At 40.7% G+C, this 26,292-nt stretch overlaps 1 protein-coding gene across 1 annotated transcript in view; it reads left to right on the forward strand.

Annotated features, from left to right (window-relative positions):
• tex264a (testis expressed 264, ER-phagy receptor a) overlaps window positions 1-24,868 on the forward strand; it is a 57,574-nt gene extending 32,706 nt beyond the window's left edge. The window contains exons 3-4 of the mRNA XM_084020414.1: window positions 17,658-17,829; window positions 23,512-24,868. Coding sequence (XP_083876540.1) covers window positions 17,658-17,829; window positions 23,512-23,876 — 537 coding nt within the window. The 3' untranslated portion in view covers window positions 23,877-24,868. The remainder of the gene's footprint in view (window positions 1-17,657; window positions 17,830-23,511) is intronic.
• The last annotated feature ends 1,424 nt before the right edge of the window (window positions 24,869-26,292 follow it).

Consider the following 26,292-nt stretch of genomic DNA (forward strand, 5'->3'; position numbering starts at 1 on the left):
ACATTTCTCCATCTTCTATATATGCAGCAGTGTAATAAGAAACAAAGGTAGTGTACAGGGCAGGCGTGTGCTGGGCAGTGGGCATTTTACAGCTGATAAAAAAAGCTTCAGACAAACCTCCCCTTTTGACCCAGGGTCCCTCACAAATGCCGACTGAGTGCTTGTTCCTCTGTGAACTGGAGTGAAGACAGCTAACAGGGCGATTCAATTTATTAATGCCATTCAAGAAGCCGTCGCTCAGAGGAATGAGGCAGAGCAGGGCAGGGTGTGGAATACCATAACAATCTCCATGGCACTGAGTGGTTTGCTGAGCAGGATGGCAGGAGGTGATGGGATGCACCCAAGTGCAATGAAGAGTACCGCATGAGCAGAGTAGTGAAGAGCGCGTTTTTTCCCATGTAGACTGCTAAGACCTCCTCCTCTGGTTCTCTCTCTCTCTCTCTCTCTCTCTCCCTCTCTCTCTCTCTCTCTCTCTCTCTCTCTCTCTCTCTCTCTCTCTCTCTCTCTCTCTCTCTCTCTCTCTCTCTCTCTCTGTACGTGTGTGTGTGAGTGTGTGTGGCTTCTTATATGTGTGGTTTCTGGCATGTCGCGAACCTACAGTATTCAAGCCTGAAGGAGCAGACACACTTTGCAGCAGGACACCAGTGAGCCGTACTGCAGATCAGGGACGATGACAGCTAGGGCAGATCTGAAATGAAGTGGATAACATACAGATGAGACCCAGAGTATGTGTCACAGTTCAACTTGGTAAACAATACAGATATGACTTAAGGATAGTCTTGAAAGTGTTATTGTCTGCTGTAATCATCCCTCCTGTGCAAATTATACCCCAAAGATGTTCTTTTCTGCTGTTAGAGATGGGGGAGAGACAAAATAGAGTCCTTGTTTTGTATTAAATCCATTCACTCCAGGCCCCATTTGCATCGGGTATAATCATGTGATCTGTATTCAGTGTCTGGATAATAACTGACGGCCCTTTGCATTCACACCTGGTGGAAAAATGCGTTCTTGCTGTCTCTATTCTGCCCACATTGTGATTGTATCTGAAAATGCTGATTCGTTAGGCAAACTGTTCATAAACATGGCAAATAAAGCAATAGAGTGCTGCAGGGAGGATGTATTTTTGGGACAAACCTGAAAGGTGGCATCACACTGGTTACCTTGACAAAAAGCCAATGAGATTTTAGTAAAGTATATCAATATTTCTCCTTATCTGGAGGTTTTTTTTTGAGACGACATGGAAGATACCAGCTTCATTTGGCTGAAGCCTTATGTTAGTTTCAACTTAATGTCACCGTGCATTTTTCACAAAAAAAGAGGATTTTAGACTTAAAAAGACTGAAATAAAGTTGACTTTTTCTTCAACATGTACTTGTTTTTATAACTCATTAATTTAACCTAGTATTTTTATGTGATGAAGCCAGTGAGTCAGTTGTAATGTTGATGAATTCTGATCAACAGGCATGTATTTTCATTATTACTTAATATGTATCAGTACTTCATGAGACAGAAGCTGGTGAACTGATAAAATTAAACATAGAAAGGGTTTGAATCTATACTGTGTGTGTGGGTTGCTTTGCTTTTGCACATGTCTGCTAATTGGAGAGAATCCACTATAAATAGTTTTGTTGGAACCGTTACACACTGAGTGGGAAGTTGAGTTTGTTTCAGATGTTCCTCATGTTGCAACTTAGCATGCGTGCGTGTTCATGCATGTCATATCTCTCGTTACTTCATCTGACAGTTTTAATCTGACGCTGATCTGCGATCGAGGAGGCTCCCTGCTCGATGTACATTAACATTAACATTAGCAGTGACATAACGCCATCACTTTGCTTACTGGGGAGAACAGAACCATTTGGGCGCCGTCATTCATCTCCCTCCTGTCACCAGCACAGCCTCGGCTATGTGGAATACTTTCATATGGATCCACTGTCCCCAGAGACCCCCTCGAAGCTTATTGTTCTCCATATTCTCCTGTCTGGGGAACTTTTTCATATTTGGCTGAAAATGAAGATAAATTGTTTCTCTGTTTTATGTGGAGACCACGAACAGATTTACATTTCCCTTCTTTCCCCGATTCATTTCCATATATGTAAATGTTCTGTGTCTCTACCCATTGGCAGCTAGGCCGTATGTTTTCTGTTTACTTTAGTAGATGTAGTGTAATGATGCATGGATTTAAATGAGCACTTTTGCTTATAGTTTACACCAAAGTTTCACGTCACATAAATTACATCACTTTGTGATTTAATATCTCTTTTTATTTCAGTTGTATCCACAGAATAACACGGTATAATAGCACTCTCAATTTCAAGAAGTTTCTATTTTTATGCTTGAATTCAATGCCAATATATAGAAATTGTACCCTCTATTAAAGGAAGACTTTGACTTAATCTTATACATGTGACACTGAGTCCAGTCCGTTGGTTAGTGGGCGAATTTACTGCATTTCCTGGTCTTATTTTGTTTCATTTTTGGCAGCCAGCCTTGAATCATCTCTAAAACGTTTCATCATGTTACTGGCATTTTTAACATAATTTTCATATCTGTCACAAATCCTATTAACATGAGGAAGTTGACTCAGGGGCAACATTTATTTTTTGAGAGAAACTGTGGATGAAACCATTAGCCAAACCGATGATATCCTTGTAACCTGGGTTTAATAGATACTCTATAAATATATTCCCATTTTTTAGGAATAACATCCACAGTAGGGATCTTCTCTTTGCTGGAGGATAATGAATACAAAACTATATTATACAAAACATTGAGTCAAAAGTTGCTCCTAGAACACAGGCACGTCCTCAAAATCCCTCATAAGCAGAACACATAGCTGTGTCTTGTACCTGCAAAGAAATGTTTCCATAAAAAACTAAACATTTTTAGCAAAACAAGATTAGGAATCTATCTTATATCTCTTTAATTGCTGAATGGTCAAATTTATGGTAATTATTGATATGGAGATTGGACACATCCAGCAGGGATCAGCTTTAATTTGGGTCACTGTTCTTACTTTTTTGTTAAAAACAGAAACAGTGGAGCAATTACGTGGTAATCCACATACAAAACACTTGCTATAATAAAAAGAGAAAATCAAACTGCTTTTTTCATGGTTCTTGAGTGTTTGTTTGATAGCTCTCCAATCCATTCAGTGGATGGAATATTGGGATAATCAGAAATGTATGTTTTCTCATTAAACATCGCAGGCTTCTAAAACATTGATAAAAACATGAAGACGTTACTGTGGATTGTATGTTTTTAATGGAAAGAATACACCTCTTACACATCAGCGGGGGACAGAAACATGGCATCTCAATAACACACAGCGGCTCTCTTCTTCTTTTCTCATTTTGCTCTATTGAGAAAACTCCTGTGCTTCAAAAGACAGTTGGCAGCTACTCCACACTCCCCCTACGTCGTCTGCAATCCCTCAGATTATCAAAGTATCCGGGCTCCATGGAAAACAGAGAGGGGGAATCTTTGGCAGAGGCGGTTGCCCTGGAAACAAGCTCATTCAAATCAGCTGGCCAAAGCTGAGGTAAAACATAGCTGACTAAACCACATAACGGGATGTTGGCAGACAGCTGACAGGTCGGAGTACCTAGCTGTCTCAGCCCGGTGAGACAACCAGGGTGAGAATAGTGCGGGTCCTGTAGTTTAAGATCTGTTTTAGAAGCTAGACTGACATTGATGATTGTTGCACCTCTAACTCTGATAAAATATAAGGGTATGAAAGATGGTGCAATCTGAACTCTAGCAGTTTCCCCAAAACAATTATTCTCTTTCTTTAAAGTTTCCCTCCTTTACCTCATCCTATACGTAGTGTACCACATTGTGCTCTAATGATGACTTCCTCATTAAAAGTATTGAGATTTCTTTCGACTGGTAAAACACACACAAGAACTTTCGACATCTGCAGTGAAGCATACTCCAGCGGTGCGTTGCCTAGTCTTGCACATGTCCTACTTTTGTATTTTTTTGAACGTGCTTCCGAACTGCTGTCACTCACAACACATCTTGTTGTGGGCTGCAGAGCTCTACGGTGTTGCTCACATTTCTGTGCTGCAGTGTTTTAAGTACGACTGTCAGGCTGAAGTCGGTGTCATGTGCTGCATTGAAAGTATTGACGAGTTCATCAGTTATGTTCCTGTCAGCACCAGGAGAAAATCATAAAAAAAACTGTACCTGTCAAGATGCACGTTTATCTCTCTTTGGAGTTCTCTTACAGTGAAACTTATGTTTCCGTTTATTTGATTTAAAAGGTGGACTACCAAAGCCTGCACACACTTAACTGCTGTATATATACATTCTGCCAGGTAGAGCCAATGTATTGATTCTCTTTTGTTTGCAGTATCCAAAATCTTGAAGACTAAATAATGCATGCCATTTGTGTGGTCTAGCTGGTGTTGAACTGAGCAGATCCTCTCAGGGCTGGTGGTATTTGATCTTGATTGAAAGCAACTTTGCTGCTGACATATAGACCTGTCTGGATTCCTGGGGCACCCTACGATCCAATTAGGAATTTGTTGACAAGTTAGGATGTGCACACGGAAGGACCGGAAAATAAAATGTCTCCAAGATGACAAGGCCATATCCAATGTGGCAGCACAGCACTTAATGGACAAACGTTCATCTCACCGGTGTCACTGGGACTGGGGTTGGGTCTCCTGGGTGGTTGTAAGTTAGAAAACTGCCTCTGCATCAGTAAAATGCTGACTATTATTACATTTTGAAGAAATGCAGCAGCATCAATATAAAGGACAGTATGAATACACCAGAAGACTAGAAAGATTTCCCCTGAAATCGACAAAAAACCCATTAAGAGGCAGAGTACAAAGCAATATCTTTGATGTATAGCTTTAGTGTCGTAAAAGCCTGTGCATATGTAAAATGGAGAAACGGAGAAAGCTCCGTGCATTTCAAGAGAGGCTGGCAGGTGAAAGGTGTTTGAAGTGAAAGTTTTACCTCCAGGGACAGCCTATAATGACTATATCAGGAGAGGAGTGACCGTAGCTGGAGAGACACTTCGGATTGATGGACAGATATAATGAAGGAAAGGAGACGTGCTAATGGAGGGTTTTTTCCCCTCTAACATGAGGGTTTTTTTTATGAGGAATTTCTTAGCTATCTAAATAGCAATTTAGACTCGGTGAAGTGAGGCCATATTAAATGGAATGGGCCTCAGGAAGGCATATGGGTCAGACTTAAGTGTCCTCTGGAGCAAGGTGATGTGCTCTATAGAGACAAGAGTTTGAAAAGTAGTGTACATTAATTACAAAAGGGTAGGAGGTTATTTGCCATCTACATGCATTTTACATTAAACCCCCAAATGTATTATGGAAATGTTAAGCTCCTGGCCATAGATGGATTAATATACTGATACATAAGAACTTTATTTTGTCGATCGGTAGCCATCGTCTGTGTCAAATAGACGATAAGCAATTTTCAAAGTTAAACCTCTTCCATCTAAGTTTAAAGTCAATTCTAGATCAGATTTCAAATTGTCTTCGGTGCAACAGAATTCAATTTTGAAAACTACCGTGGCCCCGAGAGCTTAAGCATTTAGAAAACATTCGCCAACTTGACGAGACACTAAAACATATACTTGGCAACACGCTAAAATGTCCAGTGAGGCTTCATGCAGGTTATATGAACAGCTCCTTTACCCGCGGTGTGAAGGAGAGTTACGGCAGGTCCTTCCTTCCACCTGCTGTCACACATTACTTTAGTTGGTGGAGATGCTTTTTTCCTTTTTGAATGTGTTTTCTTAATTTGCAGTGCGTTGAGCTTTCAGGGTCACCGTGAATAAAAGAAAACAAAACACAACAAAACAAAACTGATGTTTAAAGAGAGATTTAGAGTGAATCTTTGCTTTCAGCTACTTTTAAACTTTGGTGTGACATGATTTAGAGTTAAAGCGTGAATGAATCGGGTATAAAAAGGAATACTTGTTGGTGTAACCCAGATACACACTAATTTCAATGTCAGCTGGATGTTTTGGGGGGCAGAATGTACTAAAGTAAAGTTGGCAAAGGGAGATGGGCTCGTGAGATGTGAGTTCAGACTCACGTGTACGAGCCGTTCAGCCGTTCAGCCTAATGAAGGATCAAACAACATGAGACATTTTGTTGCTGAATTTTATATTGGTGTAGCTAGACTCATCAGCAGCCCAACGGCCGACCGATCCACCAGGAAAACTCCCTCTCCTCCAGATGGCCCGTCTGCCCCGGATTGCCAATATCCCTGCAAGCGTTATTCAGAACATCTAAATAACTAAAGCAGCAGAAACCAAAGGCAAACAATTTCCTTCATCATTTAGACTTCAACATTACAACTGTATACTGAAAAATGATCATAACCATTCCATAGAAAAACTGAACACAAAACAAATGTCTTATTTTAATTAGAAGTTAAACAAACTCCAAACTTAGTGAAGTGACTGAAGAAGCCTCTTCCACAGATTGTGTTTTGATTGAGAGGAAGAGGAGTGGAGTGAAATAAGTAGATGAAAGCATTGAAAGGATGCTGTAAGGATGGTGTTTGTTGCACTTTTCCCTTGGATCCATGGGCTTCATTTCCTAAAAACATATGCTTTTTAAAGGTCTTGATATTTATTCACCATATCCAATATTAAATCAATAGCCAATAGATCAAATAGGGCTTTTGTTAAAATAGTTTTTACTGAGAAAAAATGTCTTCATTGTTTTTCATTGCAACAAACTTATTGCATATTTTTCTCTTATATTTTTCTTATAATGTAATTGTGCTTCAAACCTGCAATATATATACTAATATATACAGTACATCACAGCACACTATTTATACCTAAGAGTCACATTCTCTGTTATTTCCTCAAAGCTAGTATTAGATGTATCCCTTTATTCCCTCTGTAAATCTCTTCTTCCTGTATTCTTCACCTTCCTGCTCCATCTTTTGGTCCGGGTCTCTCATTCACTGCATCCATAAAACACAGTCATTAGCGCAGGATCAGGCTCAGAGGAGCACAGAGGGGGCATTCAGATCGGAGCTCTGTCAGCAGAAGGGACTGTTAATTGTAACCATTAGGCTGCCGTTGTTCCAAACTGACAGAGCTCTAATAGTGTGATTTAAACATGGCTCTTGCCCCGTGGACAGCAGCAGGGCTATAGCGAGCTGCGACTTTAACCCAGTCTTGGAGCTGACACCAGATCACCCCTCCCTGTGTTTTTCTCCTGGTCTTTGGGGATGTGGAGGCGTGGAGCTGAAACAAATTGTTATCTTTGGTACCTCTTAAAAACATGCCATTAGTCGGAAGATCAGTCCCGGTTTCCTGTTTTCTCCTTTCTGTTCCACTTGCACCAATTGTGGTCATGGAAGCGAAGCTTGTTTGCCTTGATCGCTGCTCGGTTGGCATTATGTGTAGTTTACAGGGGTTAATTGAAAGAATCAAACATAATTAATACTAATGCTTTGAGGACTATGTGTTCTGATGAGTGTCCTATTCTAGAGTATAGAAAGGCGTGTACAGCAGGAAACTATCGGCAGAATTATGTAGCTTAACATTCAGGCTTCAGCCACATGTTTGAACCCACTGTGTTTGTCGTGAAGCTACACATTCAGGGCATAGTTTACTCAAAAGAGGTGTTAAACAACCAAATAAGGGATTAGGTTTTAGGAGTCTTTCCCCATCAATACTTTGCTCTTAGACCAAATCACAATGTTTTTCTCACTTAATGGCAGGTACATGGTCCACTGAGAGCCAGAGTTCTTCTCTTGATCAACATGACCCGGCAGGGCCTGTGCAATGCTTAGTTCTCCACCCCTGTCCTTGATTCAGTTTTCTAGGCTTTTGAGGTCTTAGTGTTCTGCTCTGGGGCTTTTCAATCACCCTCAGGCCCAGCTAAAGGAGTGAAGGGGAAGAATGGCAAAAAGCAGGAAGACAGGGACTTTACTGTTAAGTGGAAAAGCTGGAACTTGTGACTATTAGTCCTACCGGTCACCAATCTGTGTGGCAGGGCTTTTTAGAAAAGCAAGCTGTCTTGTTCAAACGCACAGCATGTTATCTCAATTGTATGCTCGAGGAGGGAGACAAGGCTACCAAAGACACCAAATATGTCAGACTGTATCATGGGGAAATGTGAATGGCCATAAAAGGATGCAAAAGGCATCGAGAATTGTTTTTAAATTTTAAGTAATGGTGCTGTTAAAATGTATTACAATGTAAATGTAAAAGAAACATGACATTGATTAAATATTGAAACAAGCAAATATTCTACTTTTCTTTTACTTTAATGTAAATGAATAGAATATTTGAAGAGAAAATTGAGATTCAAGAGTGGTCTTTTTGTTGTATCCCTGTCAGTTGCATTTAATTTAGTGTGTTGGCCACGGTCACATGTGTGCTTTGAGCTGCCCTCTTCCTGTGTGAATGCCAAGGATGGGTGGCTATGGTTTATTCATAGAGAGGTGGTAGAATGCCTGATGGCTTATTTCGACGGCTACAAGGCCAAGCTGGCTAGCGCTTTGTGAAGGACAATAGATGAAGTGAAGCATGATCAAAATAATTCTTTTTTCCTCTATTGATTATGCAATTCGTTGTTTGGAAGGAGTGATATTCGTCACCTGTTATGTATTTTCTATTCTGTGCAGGTCTTTTCTTTTACTTCCAGTTCTTTGTCATAATGGGCCCCGTCATTTCATTATTTGGCCATTTCTGCAAAATACCAGACAGAACTTATTACATTAATCACACCTTTTCCTATATTTGGACCCAATTTACTTCTTCTGCTGCTGCTGCCTTTCATTACCTTTAATTATGTCCATACTCGTATAGAAATTGATTGACTGTGCTTGCCTCTCTTTGTTTTTGTAAGCTCCATTATACACGCTGAAAATGAACAATTATACCACCTCTGCAAAATGAAGCTTCACTTGACAGTTCAGAAATAATTCACTAATAATTTCTCAGCCCCACTAGTCCCACTTCCTGGTATTTTCGTGCAAAGAACCCGCAGCCGTGTAGAGGACTCATTATGTTGAATATATTTAAGGTGCTCTGTACACGAGGAGCCTGCAGGACAAAAGAACAGTCCAGTCCTTGTCCATCACACAGCCACTGTCCAAATCTCTTCCTTCTAATTGCATCTAATTAGTATAGAGATGTGGAAATCTCTAACATTAGACTCCCAGATTAAGATCTCAATTAGAGCAGGGAATCTGTCTGCCTGTTTAAAGACGTATCACTATTCATATTCACGTATTCCCATATCCTCCTTTCCACGCAATGGTTCACTGAATTTTGACGCTTTAATGGCCGGGACTAATTGACTGCAAACCTCCCAATGGCTTTCTTAATGGCCCCGTGCTTTCTGTTGAATCACTTTTCAGAAGGAAATCTCACAGCTGCTGTAAACGCACTGTTTGCTTCTTAGTGAGTGTTTACTTCAGGCCTTAAAGGCACATTAAGTTTCCTCCTGGAAGGCTACATTTAAAGCTCCCAAGGAACTCTGCATCTCACTCAGTGTGTTTACAGGCACTCAAGGAAACTGGTAATTGTTGTTTTTCTGTAATAAACTGATTTCCTAAAACATCGTGTAAATGGGAACCCAATTTAAAATGTAAAAAATTGGGTATTACAGAACAAAGGCTTCAGACAGGGAAATAATTACTCTGATGGCACTATGGGGAAAGGAAAAGAGAGGAAAGAAAGCTATATATAACCAGCTATATAATACCAATATCAATTTACATGTGGAACATATTTCATTCTATGATAGTATGTAGTATTTTTTAATTAACAGTCCTTTTAATTGAGTTTACAAGTAAGAACTTGGTACCTGGATTGGCTTTCCATTGTATTTTTTCCAGTATGTCTGAATGTTTTATTTATTAAAGAGATAACACTGCACTGTACTGTACTACATTCTCACAATAACAAGATGCTGATGTTCAGCAGGTTCACCGTCTTATAGTAGTTTGCAATAGTTGGGAGGCCAGCTACTTTTATTGCCTCTCGCAAGTCCACCAGATCAATCGTGGAAGACCGCTGGAGACCACAGCAGCTGCTAAAAGAGTCACTATACTTGAGGCTCATCAAGTGTTTCTGCTTTTTGATTGCATGGGGCCATGGAGAGATTGCAATAAACCCATCACCCTGCCTTGCTCCTCCAGCTCGGAGGTCTGGAAAGCAAGTCGGAGGAGGCCTGGGCTCGCCGAGACGGGTGCCAAAAATAGCCCCACTGCTGGCAGGATGAAAAGACACTCTTCCGGTCTCCGGGATGTGTGTGACCATAAGGGAGAGTCTGAATTGGACACCTCTACTGAGGTGTGAAGTAGGGTTTTTGTCTCTTTCCACAGATAGGAAGGGGAAGAGGAGGTTATAGTGGGTGTTAGGAGGGTGGACTGTGTGGCTGTAATGGTGCAGTGGGAGTAAATAGACCACGGGAGAGAGAGAACACAGGGGATTGTCACCATGTGTCGCCCAGCTTTTGTATTAATTTTCTTTTTTGTGTGCCTTGGGACCCGGGTGAGAAATCATCCACCTATAAATAGTTGTGTGGTTGGTTTACACCCTATACTGTAGCTGGGGACTTTCTTTATCTTTCCTTGGGTCCATGCCCGTCGGAGGCTCTGTCACTTTGAACACAGGGCTGAATGAACATCCTGTCTTGGTTTCATTATTCACCACCGCTCCTCAGCCATATCTAACCATATTTCCCCTGAGGGGGGAAGTGTGCTGTCCCTGATTACACCTTTTTTCCATAGTAGGATCAGTAGTTTCTTGAAATGATAGTCAAGGACATTTAAATGAGAAATCCACCCTTGGATGATCTTTTAGGTATTTTCAACCTGTAATGAGTTGTAATTTAATTTTTGGGTGTGCATATTTTCCTTCATGTTACCTCATCACCTTCTTCTTTAAGTGATGATTTGAATTAGTGATGAATTTGAACAGTACGGATGCAGCATGAACTAATTGACACAGTGGTTACCTTTTGGCCTCATAGCATCAGGTTAAAGACCAGGACTGATTGGTCTAGGAGTTCTGGTCTAGAAGCATTTAACTTTTTTATTTTCACTTTTTTCAGTAATAAATAGAAACATTTGAAATGTGTTGCATTGGTTCATGAGGTATTTTCCCCTTTTACTGTATTTTCCACTGTACAAAGTTATGGGAATCCCCTTTTTGTGGTATTTCAGTTTCGACCCTTGACTTTGAGAGAGAAGCAGGCTGTGCTGACTTTGCTTTAGGCAATGACAACACTGAGATAAATGGGAGGATGAGCTTTTGTGCAAAATAGGGCAAGTATTTGTGGAGCTAAACGTTGCACGTTTCCTGGTTGTCGCTCTTTTTCAGGTTTACTAACAGACCAATTAGAGGTTGTATTGTCTGTCTGACCTGATCATGATCAATGACCTTCTGGATATGAAACAGGACCTCTAAACACCATCCCTTACTGCCCAATGCAGTCTTACCCTTCTTATTGTCTCCTCCGGGATGTGATTTTTCTAGTTTTCTAAAGGCGAAGTTTTCTAATTTGTCTTTTTGTTGCCTACATGTTTCTTCCTCCTGCCTTGCCTACTTCTGTTTAAGTTAGTAATTTTCTGAGTTTGCTTGAATACCTTCTTACATCTCCGAGACAACTCCACAGGACCTTCAGTGTCCAGCTGAGTTTTATGCGTTGGTGGAGAGAGTAATGAACCTAAAAGGAGTGAATGGCATGGTGGTGTGTTTATAGTTGAAACAAATGAGTGTTAGCCTTTCACTTACTGTAACCTGGAGTATCTTGCAGGTTTTTGGAGGGTGATGCGTATTTATTTATTTTTCTTCTGTTATTTATTCCTGTATGTATTGTGTTGAACAATCATGCAAAACAGTAGTGCAAAATAAAGCACTTTAGTCTCTGTTTTGAGAGATTGACACAAACAGTTGATGGATACCATTAATAAAGAGATTCAAATGTTCTCTAATTTGATTCTGTTAATATTACTATGTGATGCAACTTTACATCTGTGTTTATCCTCTGGAATAATAACAAAAGAACTGACTAACACAATGGACTCGGGAAGAAGGATCCAGGGTACACTGCCAGTAGCTCATCCACCTGTCAGCATACACTGTTTGTGTTTTATCCATGCCTCAGAATTCAGTGCATCTCTGAAAACACACAGAACAGAGGTAAAATGTCAGTCAGACCTCTTGATATTTCCTGTGGTGTGCTCCTCGACATTGCAAGACTGGTGGCCCCTTGAGAGTGAGATTCTCCATCATCTCCCGTTGCTGGTTTTCTGGCCATCAGCCAGTACAGCCACCGCGCTGAAAATAGAGGGATGAGACTTGAAAAGACGAACGACGGCAATGCACAGATCTTTGAAAATGATTCCTTTTATGTTGTGTCTTTCAAGCCACATCTGGAAGTGACAGATTTTTTGCATCAGTGTTGTTCAGTAGAACGGATAGGACGGGATGTATTTCATATATGAAAGGTTGAAATACTGTATATGGCATCAGTACCGAGTCCTTCTGCTGTACTTATGGCCCAGTTACTCCGTGGCCATATTGGAGGGTTAGTTAAGTGATGCAGTAAATCAAGCTCCAGGGGTGTTGTTAGGTTTACTTTCCTCTTATTGGTGTTTCTATTGGAGCAGCTGCCAGAGAGGTCAAAGACACTATAAAGCCCCATGAGACTACCCCCCCCCCCCCCCCACACACACACACACACACACACACACACAATCTCACACACACACACACACACACACACACACACACACACACACACACACACACACACACACACACACACACAATCTCACACACACACAATCTCACACACATACCCCTTTTTCAAGACAATACTGAGCATTCCTAATAACATTCCTAGTTGCATCACCATTTAATGAACTAACCAATTAAACAAAGTGCCTTTAGCAACACTAATTTCTTCCTTAAAACAATTTGCTTTCATGGACAGAAAATCCTATTATGTTTAGGTACAAGTTGCCCATACATAACAATGAGTTTGCACAACTTTTTTAAAAGTTTTTCTTCATCTCTTAGTGGTCTGATTTAATTTGGTTGCATTTTTGAACTGCTGTTTGAGACATGTGAAGATGATGAAGTCCATTTGGATTGTTCTTATTACAGGTGTGCTACAGTATTCCTGTGAGACAGCTGGGTGAGCAGTAATAGTAAAAAAAAAAAAGGTGACACCTTTATTGATTTAGTGGGAAATTACTGCTTGTATCTTCCACTGAAGGTAAAAGGTCAACTAGAGAGTCATACCCTGAAGGTGCGAGAGATTCAGTTTCTTCAAGGACATTTCAACAGAGCTGATAACCTGTGTCCTTCGGTCCGTTATATGACTCCAGCACATTTGCTTGCTTGATTAATTCCTCACCTCTTTCTCATAAACCCCTTCTGATATTCTGTAAATACTTTCCTTTTTTTGTCTATCCAATAGATTCAAATAAAAAAAGGTGTGAAAACAAAGAGGCTATGGCTAGGACATCACACATTGTTCCTTAGTTAGGCATGATTGTAGCAACTCAAAGTCGAGGACAATCCTTCTGAAGTGTTCTCAGGTCATTTTCAGAGGTGCTGTCCATTTTACAAGATAAGGAATTTATCTTTTTTTTTTTTTTTTTTTACCAAACTTCATGGTTAGATAGCAATTCAAACGAGTCCATCTTGCAGGATCAAACCTGACATATAGTCAAAGAAAGCGACACAGATTAAAGATATTTCAAGTGGTGCTTTTACCATCAAGATTCAGTAAACTCTAATTAGGATGCATTCCTACACAGAGAGGCTCTAACCACATACCGTAGTCTAATCAAGGGTTGTTTTTGGTTGAAATTAATGGTGCCATATTATGCTGTTTTTCATCAATTTCACACAGCTGTCGGAGGTCCAACAACACTGTTTTCTATATGCATTGCCCAAAACCCATCCGTGGTCCTGAATTTCAGCTGTCTAAAAGTTGCTCAAATGAGCTCTCCTGAGAACAGGCAGTTTCTGTGCCTGCACCTTTAAATGCTAATGAGGACCGTCTGTCATCGCCTACTTGGATAGATGCCGCTTACATTAGCGGCAGCATGCGCCAATGTTTACATGGATGTATCGCTATGGCTCGCCTATGTGGCTCAGGTGAAGTTGCTGGGTCCCGTATGGTTGGGACAGATCCTTTTATGAGGGTCAGTGTCGAGGCAAAGCCAGCTTTGTACTGACCCTCGTTACTGAAGCAGTCCGTAGTGTATCCAGAGAAAACGTGTTTTTCATAATATGGGACCTTTAAAACCTGCACACGCGTAAAGCTTTATTCACATAATTTCGAAAAAAAAATCCAACGTCATTTTCATTTTTTTGCTACACAATTGGTTTGGTAATACTCTCTTCATATAAAAGGGCAGTATGATTTGCATGAGGAAATGGAGTGAAGGATATTTTGTATGAAAATAGGATCATGTATTCTCCATCAATCACTTATTCAACACCAACTTAAATGTACAATGTTTAAAAGACAAAACACATCAGTTGCAAGGTCAATAATTATTAAGAGTGAGGTTGCATAACGTAGAGAGCAGGGCCAGGACAGTAAGTGACTCATTGTATAACCACTATAAGGTTAGGACCAGGTGATGCTCTGTTGTTTAATGGTGCTGATACCAGCTGGTTGTTCACTTGCAGGTTCTTCGTCGGGGATGGTTGATCATTGATGAGAGAAGTGTGAATGAGTGTGAATGAATCTACTCTGAGGCAATGGGGAGGCACGGCTGACCTGTTTTTAGACATTTCAAACTCCTCCGCCTCCGTATCCTGCAGGAGAACAGATTTCATTCAAACCCAGCAGCTCCCGGACACAGACACAGTTTAAGTGGATGCATGTTGACTCCATGATGAGCTGCAGGGATATAGATGGCTCCCAATCAGACAGTCGAGGCTCAGGTCAGAAAAGGGCACCGGGAGGAAATGGAACATCTAGCTTGTCGCATAATTAAAACATGCAGGAGTGAGTTTTGACTGTGATGGGGGGGTTAATCTATCTGCTATTTCTTTATTCATTTCCCTGGTGAAAGGAAATATGGATTACCTTTCAACGATGAGACCTCCTCTGATCTGCTTATCATTGTTTAATTATGGATTTTTTAGCAGTTCGATAATTTGATGAATACCCTTTCTTAAATTTGTTGCAGAAAAATGAATGTAGCAAATAAGTTCATAAAATGTATGTATATACTCAAAAGAAAGGAATTCATTATAATATCCCTACTTCAAAATTGATTCTGTCATTTCTTATAAAAGTTTGTTTAAATTGGAGTTTGGTCAAATATGCATTAATAACCATCCATTTTGAATCAATTCGTCATGTTAACAATGTGATAAGTAAGAACCCACTAGTCATGTGGAGTCCACCCATTCCCAAATCAGGGCCCTTCTGCATCAGGGCCCATCAAAATTAAAGACACACCAGGCTTTTGAGTTAGTCCAATGACAAATTCACAGTAAGTCGACGGTAGAAGCATGTGACGTTGTTTAAAGAGTGCGAGAGCCTCAGTTTGGATGGAAGGTGAGAATGAGATCTTTTGCTTGATTTTGCAAAATACCTCAGCAGCTCAGGAAGTAATTATTAGCTTAGAGATGTTCTTGTAGAAGCACAAGTCTCTGATGGTTAAGACATAACACATCAAACATGTCTATTGTGATGCAAATATAGCTTCCTGAGGAAAAAGACCTTCACTGATCCATCGAATAATACTAATGAATGTAAATGCCGCCAATATAGAAATGAAAGAATCACAAAATTAAAGATATTTTCCTTTAAAAGTATACTGTAGTCCTCCAATTGAATGTAAACAACAATGTGGCCTGCAGATCACATGAACAGAACAACACGATTTATCAAAAATTGTTAAACTGTGTTGTCACTTAAACTTGAAATGGCATTTCACTGAAAATATTGTAAACTAAAATACTGAAGAGGATGTACCAGAGGGATGCAGTTGTAGATGTGACTTGGTTTGTGCACTTCTTTAGATGAGTGTTTTGTGCTCTTGAACAAGTTAACTTCTGGACTTCACTGTCATGTGGTCCCTTAATCTTCCATTTATTTCATTAGGAGTTGTTGTCTGTGTTTTTGTTGTGTGTGTGTGTGTTTAATGCTCAGTTGCTGGTGCTGCATTGGCTATTGTGTTCAACCAGTCATGGTTCAACATGATTCACGGTTGCTCTTGTGGTGGGAGAGTACCTTCTCTGAAATAGGAGCTAAACAAGCTTTTCTAAGAACAAGAATCGTTCCGAGTTCTTGCCGTGTAGGCACAATTAAAAGGAGGATTCTTAGAACTGTGAAAAGATTCCTCCGGTCTAAAAACACCTGATATGAGGTGATTTCATGACAAGTTCATCCTCCCTGGACGATGGGGTGTGTGTGTGTGTGTGTGTGTGTGTGTGTGTGTGTGTGTGTGTGTGTGTGTGTGTGTGTGTGTGTGTGTGTGTGTGTGTGTGTGTGTGTGTGTGTGTGTGTGTGTGTGTGTGTGTGTGTGTGTGTGTGTGTTGTGTGTGTGTGTGTGTGTGTGTGTTGTGTGTGTTGTGTGTGTGTCTGCAGTATATTGGTGACTGTTTTGTCTATTCCCCTGCTCATTACCGGAGCAGGTTCAAGGAGATGGGTACTCATTTGCTTAGGCAGCTCCGGGGCTGGGGCCCTCGTGTGTGGCAGGTGATTCATACCAGCTCCTACAGTCTTATTTTGAAGAGAATTAAATTAAAACCAATCAATCAGCCTAGATCACGCTGACCCAGAGGAAAATGAGTCAGGTGACTGACTGGTGTGAGACCATCCAACATGTTTTCGCCCTCTCAGGAAAGCCCAGAATAGCAATATTTGTCGCACAACCATGGCAAAATTGCAAGTCTGTACATTCACTTCAATTTATAGATGATGATGCATTTATGAAATTCAGACGAGGGGCAGACCAGCGTACGCCTAAACTCTCCAGTAAAGGCAGCTATATTCCATAGTAAGGTGTTATCTATCTGTTAACATACCCTTTATTGCTTAAATTGAATCCACTCTCCTGCATAGTATCTCATGCTAAAACATTGATGTGCCATTTTGCGAGCGATCATAGCCGGAACTGGCCTGTACAGCTCACCGAGGCCTCCTCCTGCTGCTCTCTGCCAGCCCATTGGAGACCTCACGTCTCTGCAATCCCTTGTGGACTATATAAAAGCATAAAGCAAAATTATGCAAGGCTAATGCCCTCTTTAGAGAAAATATGGTATAATATTTATAAACTTTCCCTTTTCTGCACACACCACAGGAGGGTGCAAGTGTAGACACTTAGATGTGGTGGTAATGCAAATTTAATGGACTTGCATGGTTGAGTGTATTCATATTAATGTGCCAAAGACATAGGGTAAGGTCAGCAAAGTGAAGACATTTTAAAGCTACATATCGAGTCGACTGCTTGTCTGAGGCATTCTGACCATCTAAGACCATCACAGTCATCTACATAGTCCATACTTGCACAAACACATTTTTTATTCAATCCCAGCACAATATAATTATGACATATTAACACCTTCTTAATGAGAGGGTTTTGAATGCACTACTATATAGTACAAACTGTGTAACAATGTCTCATATTACACATCTAACTGTCCCTCTCTTCCACAGGAGAGGAAGCTGTGTGCATTTCCCACTATTGAGATCTGCAGCACAGATGTCATCAACTATATGGTTCCACTGTCTCGCCAGACAGACTTCTTCGTTCCAGAGATGAAGGAGGAGGTTAAAACGGATGTTAAAGAAGACGACTCTGACGAGGACAGAGGAACTGATATTACAGGTAATGTTTTTCATCCAACTTAGTCTAACATAGCCTTACCTACCTCCACAGTACTTTGTCAGCCCAGAAGAAAGGTCTCCCTGCACATCTATCATTCTGGTATAGGGGGAAAACACTTTACAGCTTGTTTGTATTTAATTAAACTAATGGTCTTGGCCGACTAAACACAGGATGTTGCAGTGGTGGCCAATGGCAGACTTATGGCAACAGTATACATCTGGTGAGTTTGAGTCATCACAAACAAGCCGTGTTGTGATCACTTCATCAGGACATAATTGACAGCCTCAGCCATAAAACTCTCCCAAAGAACATAATTCCAGATACTAAAAGTAATGTCTGTTTTATTGAAAACAAAAAAGTTTCAAGGAGTAAAAAGATTCATCACATTTCAATTAGTTTTGTTGTTGTTGTTGTTGTGTAATCTAATTGCAGTCTAATGAAGCGTGTGAATAGAGACACGAGTTTCTGCTCTGTTGAGACTATAGCTTGTGTCAGTTAGAAGCAAACATAGAAGAAATATGTGGTGAATTTGATTTGGTCTGACACGGCACTGACTCCCTCCTGCCCTTGATCACCGAGGACATGTGATATATAAGACTTTGTAATTGTTCTGTCACTGCAAGTATGTGTCTTGGAGCGCACTGGCTTCTCCCTTGCTATTACTCTTTCAAACTGGACTTGTAGGCCGGACCCGTGGCAGTATTGACTCTGTCATTGCACAAATCACTCGAGGAAGAACATGGTTGGTTCAATGGGACAGAGTGGGTGGAGGTGGACGGATTTACATCAGGTGCTTTCTACCTCAAGCTCGGATCATGTTCCATCCCTTGTAAACGCAGGTTGGATGTGGGAGCTGCGTCAGGAAGAAGGTCTTATGTGATCCGTACATGTCTACCGCTCTTTGTCATGTTCAGATTGGGGTCACCGTGGAAGAAGAGTGGCGTTGCCTGAGACATGTAAAAGCCTTTCTTCAGACCGTAACGGCACAAATGAAAGGCTGCGGTGTCACCAACATGCTGCTGAACTGAGAGTCGAGGTGATTCACAACTTTAAATTGGGTTGTCAGTATCACGAGAATAAGATCAAGTTTTGTCTCGCTTTTCTAAGAAATTAGAAAATTAAAGAATGAACTAAAGTGCTAGAAAGCATTTAACTGTCACAATTCAGATTAAAAAACACACACAGTTGTTTTCTTTTATTAACCCACCCATCATTTTACAGTTTGGAAATTTGAATAAATGCACTACTTTTGCTGAACACATTTCATTGTTTGTCACAAGCTTTTAATGGAAGTGGTGCTTCAGGCAAAAAATGCTGATTGTTGTTCAGAAGAGCTCATAACTTTCATAATGCTTCTGCTATATTATAAGACACAAAATGTATTCATGCTTGTTGGTTCAATTATACTGGAGAATCCGATAAAGCGAAGCCCAGATACAGAGTCCAGAAAGGGTATGACATGAGCATTAACAGCTGATGCAGCATAATCCAAGTTTCAGGAATAGTCAGGCAAACATCTGCTGTGATGGAGGTGTGTATCAGTGCTCTCATCTATGCAGGAAAACAGGAAATAAATAAATCCACCTTCATCACATGGAATCTTAATATTCCAAAGGAGGAGCATTTGATAAACAAGCTTTTGGGGTCACAATGTAGATTCTATTGCAAGGTGTTATTTTTATCAGACTTCATATAGCTTTACTGTATATTGTGTGTTTTTTTTTAATGTCTTTAGATGAGATTTCTTTTTCAACTGTGAAAAAAAGTTTATTTTTGAGATGTGTGTTCATCAGCTTAGGTATTATGTGTATAACTACAGCAACAACAACTACAAGGCAAGTGTGGGAGTGTATGAGTATTTGTGTGCAGTGGTCCTACACCATTGCTGCTATATATCCATGTGTTTTTGATTATGTATTGATGTATTACAGGAGTTTTAGGGCTCAGAGCTAGCTAGGAGACTGTGTGTGTGTGTGTGTGTGTGTGTGTGTGTGTGTGTGTGTGTGTGTGTGTGTGTGTGTGTGTGTGTGTGTGTGTGTGTGTGTGTGTGTGTGTGTGTGTGTGTGTGTGTGTGTGTGTTCATGCTTCCAGACATAGCTGAACTTTCTAAATCAGAGACGGATCAATCAGTGGAGCTAAGCTTTGTCTGGCAAGTCAGCGGTGAAAATCCTGCACCAGCACCTGGGAGATTGCTTTAGACGTTTCATCCCTCAACTCCACTGTCCCCATTATAGACTGCTTTGACCATAAACTGTCTGTGCCCGGACATATGTCCACATTCTACCATCACAGCACGCTGAGAGCAAGCGAGCGCAGCGACAAAATGAAAACACTTATAATCGGATGATCACAGCAGCACCTGCGAGATGCTTGTTAATCTTTTGAGGACACAAAGCAGCCTCAGTGAAAAACAGGCCAGTTGGCTTAATTTTTATACCTTTTGGACCGCTGATGGCCGGTCGATGATACAATGTTCATCACAGAAAGCCACAGGGGACTTGTTGGAATCAACTCAGGTACAGCCTTACAAAATATGGCAGGCTTGTAAACTTAATTTGAAATTGGTCTGCTTTTACTTCATTTGTGTTTATTTGTTTTTAATCACTGTGTAGTTACACATGCGTGGTAATTGTGGGATGTATTACTTACCATCAGATGATGACTTTGAGTCAATGTGATGCATTGAACCCTTTAGCCCCATTGACAAAGAATAGAAGAGCCTTTACTTAAAAATTCAAATATTATAAAAAGGTTACACTTGGCCGAGGGGCTGCCTATTAATGCAAGCGAAATGCAATAAACAGCAGTGGAAACGTTGGTGATCCTCTTGGTGGAAAGGAGTTAAACAGGGAAGAACCTTTTGAGATTTGGAACTGATTTGACTGGTGGAAGTCTGCACTCCCAGAAACATCATGTTTTCCACATTGTGTTTATTTGAGGTTTGACTGATGCCCTTTTAATTGCATCGTCATCAAAAGGTGCGCTTAACTTGGATTGATACCAATGGCTTGTTTTCTGAGAAACACATTGTTTACTATGCCATACATATGCTTCAGTGCATGTGCATATCCTTAAATGCTTCTTCCCCCCCAGCCCTAATTTGTAAACAAGAAGATCCATTTACTGCATTACCCATTAACGTCTCTGTATACATTTTATTTTCACATTTTTCTCTCCTTCAACTGCAAATCTCCAAACTCGCAGCATGCCTCAGCCCTATCTGTCTCTAATTACCTCCTTAGAAAGCCTCTCCTCTGTTCCAAACAGTTGGAAGAACAAGACCTTGATTCGCTGCTAATAATCCCAATGGGCCCAATTTAGCAACTAATTTAGGCAAATGTTATCTAAAAGACTTTCAGAGGCACAGCTGGCTTCAACCAGGGTACCAATTTCCCTTGCTTGCAGTTGCAGAGGGGGTGAAAGTTGTCCGGTGTGTTGGGACTCTTCCACAGGGTGCTGTCCTCCCAATTACCTTAAATAGATCCATTATTTCCTGTAAAATCCTGTGTTTTGTAAAGTCAATCCATCTGGAAAAGTTATTTTACTGCAACATGCAAATGAAATATAGATCACAACCTACACTCCATCTGTACGCATTTTTAAAGCAATGCATGTCAGTCACATTCACACCAAACCTGTTCCACCAAAGACCGTTCCCAGTGGATTTATATGGACCTGCGAGCTAATCAACAGGCCCATAAATAGATGTTATAAATAAGCAAAATTGCCTTCCCATATATTCTGCAGACAGGATCATATCTGCCGGATGTGATAATTAGATTGTTGAGTGATGCTGAGATTCAAATGAATGAAAAGGAAAGACAGACCTCTGCGAGGAGCTCAGAGACTCCCTGTTTATTGTATTTGGGTCCCAGATGACACATTTACTGCAAACACACTTTGATGTGTGGATGAGATTTATTTGGAGTGTGAAAGCAGCTGGAAAATATCTTGGACAATAGCGTTTTAAAGTCCTTTGGGATAATCAAGTCAACTCAAGGCAGGTTTATTTGTGGAAGATATTTTTATATTAAAGTTGTTCATTTGAAATCTAATAAGATATAAAAATATTGAAAACGTGAGTATATTGCACAAGAACAGGAGAGACCAAAGTACAATAAAAGGCAAAATTGGAAAAGCTTTACCCCAGCGATGGGATCGAGTTTTTAAATCTGCTTTTTGCAGAACGGGTTTTAGAACATATTATTTTCTCCTGCCTCTGAAGTCTCTTCTGGAGCACCAACTGTAGAAATCTTGCTCAGTAATATTTGTTGTGTAGGTGGGAGATGTGATATGTCTCTTACATTTATAAGTCTCGATTCCTATTAAGGCAGTATGAGCGACAAAATCCTCACAGCTTTCATTTGTCTCCCTTGTTTCAGTTTTTCTATCTTACACTCAGTGCTGGGTTTTTTATTTTTATGAACCTTCATTTCGTTCAACCTTCAACTTCAACCTGCAAAATGTTCACATAGCAGGCTTTCACTGACTGTGTTTCTACTCGGAACATTACAGCATTTAACTTCTGGTTTGCTACGAACGAACACTTAAAAATAACAGCAGTAAGAGACAATGAACGGCTGTCCAGCAACAGAGAAGCATAGATCAAAGGCCAATTAGAATCCGGTTTAGGCTGAAAGCTTTAGCAGGCTGATCATGTGGGTGAGGAAATCTCCATCAATTACGCTAATGTTCCTTGTTCATGATTATTTCAGATATGTGTTATGTGCTGCAGACTGCAGCAGAACAACGTTCTCTCTCTGCAGAGCTCTAGTTGGCTCTCGTAGCGCGATACATGACAAAACATTAGATGCAAGAAAACGCTGCTAACATATGACTCGCTTTTGAGTTTATATGAATTATCTTATCTCTCGTCAAGAACAATAATCTATTTGATCTGAGCTCAGCTGGCACGCAGACTCCTGATGAGCTTTAATAACCAGGTTCAAGCCGAGGGCAGTGCGGTTGGTGTCATTATAATAAACTTACTGAAAAATGCAGTTCCGGTGAATTTTAAGTCAATCAGAAGTTTGGGATCAAAGGATGGCAGAGAATGAAAATGCATATACACACCTCTTTACACCCTTGCATCATCTTTAATGAGGATGATTACGAAGCATAATGTTAATATTGGTTTCCGTATCTTTAACCTTTGTTTCCATATGAAAATAATGGGTTCTTTTTAAAGCCATGCTAGCGCAGGGCTCTGTTTATTATTTTGACTTTTTTTGTTTTTTAGTGAAACATGTAAATGAGTTCTGGATAGGGTTGTGTGTAAGGGATGTACAGTTGGCTTAGAACGTCCTTATAACGTTTGTCCCACAGGATGAATTGTTGCACATCTTTTGACTCTTCATTCGGCTCCATTTTCAGGTCAAAATGTTAATTTGTCCAACATTTAGGTTCATGACTGACTTTTCCAAGCATATCTCTAATGTATGGTAAACATTTGTCAGGTCCAGTAACCGTTATATGCTATTAAAACAATTATTTCTCATGTGCTCTTCAGTATTATGGTGGTAGTATAACGTCTTTATGGCCCCACCGAGGGAAACTAAATTAGCTTCTAATAAATCAGCACACCTGTAGCTCACACTAATTGAGTCTTCCATGCCTGTAATTTTGCTTTCGCACGCTCACAGAGCCTGTTTTCTCTGTGTCTCTTTTCCCGTTCTGCTGCAGGTGCAGACTCCCACAGTGATGTGAGCTCAGTGAGCGGCGGCGTGCCCTGGGACAGCAGAGAGACATCCCTCGCTGCTTCCACCGCCGCCTCCCTGGCATCTTCCCTGCCTCTGAGGGACGTAATGGATGCAAATGAAGACATTAAGCACAGGGACAACAGCGAGCGAGGCTCAAACGAGTCCATGGGCAGCGGCTCATCCTTTGAAGAGCTTGACATGGATCAGGAGGAGCAGGAGGCGGGGGAGGAGAGGGAAGAGAAGGGAGATGAGGAGGAGGCGGAGGTCCCTGAGGCTGAAGACGGAGCTCGAGAAGCAGTTGAACTGGTGGCTGAGAAGAAGAAAGCCTTGGGGGATGGAGATGAGTAGGGAGGATGCTGAAGAGATAAGCGATGAGGCCATGTAACACTGGCATGCTAGAGAGTTTCTCAGTTGTTGCTGGTTATCTGTCATGTAATCTTGTTGGTGGATCTAAATCTGTTCATGCCATGACCAACATGTCGTATTTCTGCGCCTTCTAATTCCCTTTTTGAAGCCTGTACTTTTTTGTTCTCATTTTTTAAAAATGATTCCCGATCCTATAATTAAACTTGTCAGGATAGAACAACAGACGGCCCCCGTTCGGTGACGTCTTCTTGAGTAAAACTAATTTTCTCATTTTCACATAATGTGCAGCAAATGAAAGGCAAGATTTGTTCGACTCTGTTTCATTTCGAATCGTAATCCTGTGTGAATCCTCCAACATTCCGGTTCAGATCTGAAATCACACAAGGAAAGACACCGACGCCAGCTATCCTGGATCATCACGTGGCGTCTTTTTGCCCACGTGTCACAGTTTTCCCACTTTCAAGGTCATGTATTGAGAATTGTTATGTAAAGTGTTGATGTGCATTGCCCGACTTTGGTGTCTAAAATATACAATAACGATGGAGTGAGAGTGTGGAGGAGCTAATGGGGTGGACATTTTTGATGGACCTATTTCACTGTGTTATTATTTTTGTTCCTACTTTGAACAATTTCTATCACACAGGGGAAAGTTTGTGTTTGCTTCACTGAAGCCTCCAAGTCACCAGGATTTAAAATGCAATTCAAAGAAGTAAACTTTCCCCCACGGATACAGAAGTGTACAGAACATTTTATTGTCGAACTGTGCTCAGATAATTGCTTAAGTTTTTTAACGTAATGTTCTCTTCTATAGTCTGTTTTTTGAACAACTCTACAGTTCTGTTTGTAGCCAAAATCCCCTTTATTCCAGGTACTAGCTGTAATATGTTCGTAGGTTGAAGTTGTTGGTGCTGTGAGGCATTGGAAGTAATGTACAGCACATTACCATGGTTGTGTCTTTCGGTCTGTATTAAACATTTTCAAACTAAAAGTGAAGTTGGCAGGAATGGGTTCTGCATAGATCGTGTTGCACACAGCAATCATACAACCCTTATTCTATCTATCTATCCATGGCTCTACTCTGAGGACAATTCTTACTCATTTCATGTAAAATATAACAAATGTTTAGAAGTTAGCACCTAATAACTTATAAAGCTCTCTCTTAAACACTGCTTTCATGCTTTCACATTGTAACGACTGCCTTTTGCCGCTGAGGAGAAAACGTGGCTTAATTTATCTTTCAGTTGAGAAAAATCAATGCAAAGCTGTTTTAAGATTTTCATGAGGGAGCAAGTTCCCCTCAACGCGCACAAAATAATACAAATGCGGGAGCCTTTTGGGAAGCACAAACACTCTTGAAACATTATTACACAATGTTATTCATCTAAATCCTGTCACCTTAGTAGGAGTTAATCAGAGCAGTGTTTGAATGAGAGGTCTGGCATTTGTGCCGCATTATTTAATTAGCTGTGAATACACCAAAAGAGGAAGAATAGCCTCCAACAGTCTATTGATGTTTGACGGACACATAGCCAGGGTTCCCTAATGAGCATTGTGACCTATAAGCACAAATGTTCTCAGTCATGTCCAACACCACAGTACGCACATTCATTTCACTGATGAATACACCATCAACCAGAGAGGAATCGTCCTTGTCCTGCAGAGGCCAACGTAATGGTGGATATTGGTTTATCGCACATTATACAGATCTATCAAATGATACTTTTGAGGTGATTCTAAACTCTCTTGGTTACATAGTTTGTGCACCAGAGAACAAGTTGTATTTATCACCTGCAAAATGTCCAGCATGTCATACACTCAACAAAAATATAAACGCAACACTTTTGTTTTTGCTCCCATTTTTCATGAGATGGACTTAAAGATCTAAAATTCATTCCAGATACACAATATTACCATTTCTCAGAAAACATTGTTCACAAATCTGTCTAAATGTGTGATAGTGAGCACTTCTGCTTTGCTGAGATAATCCATCCCACCTCACAGGTGTGCCACATCAAGATGCTGATCTGACATCATGATTAGTGCACAGGTGTACCTTATACTGCCCACAATAAAAGGCCACTCTGAAATGTGCAGTTTTGTCTCACAGCAAAATGCCACAGATGCCACAAGCATTGAGGGAGCGTGCAATTGGCATGCTGACAGCAGGAATGTCAACCAGATCTGTTGCTCGTGCATTGAATGTTCATTTCTCCACCATAAGCCGTCTCCAAAGGCGTTTCAGAGAATATGGCAGTACATCCAACCGGCCTCACAACCGCAGACCACGTGTAACCACACCAGCCCAGGACCTCCACATCCAGCAGGTTCACCTCCAAGATCGTCTGAGACCAGCCACTCAGACAGCTGCTGAAACAATTGGTTTGCATAACCAAACAAT

This window comes from Eutrigla gurnardus, assembly GCF_963514095.1.
Source record: "Eutrigla gurnardus genome assembly, chromosome: 2".
In the NCBI taxonomy this organism is placed as follows: Eukaryota; Metazoa; Chordata; class Actinopteri; order Perciformes; family Triglidae; genus Eutrigla; species Eutrigla gurnardus.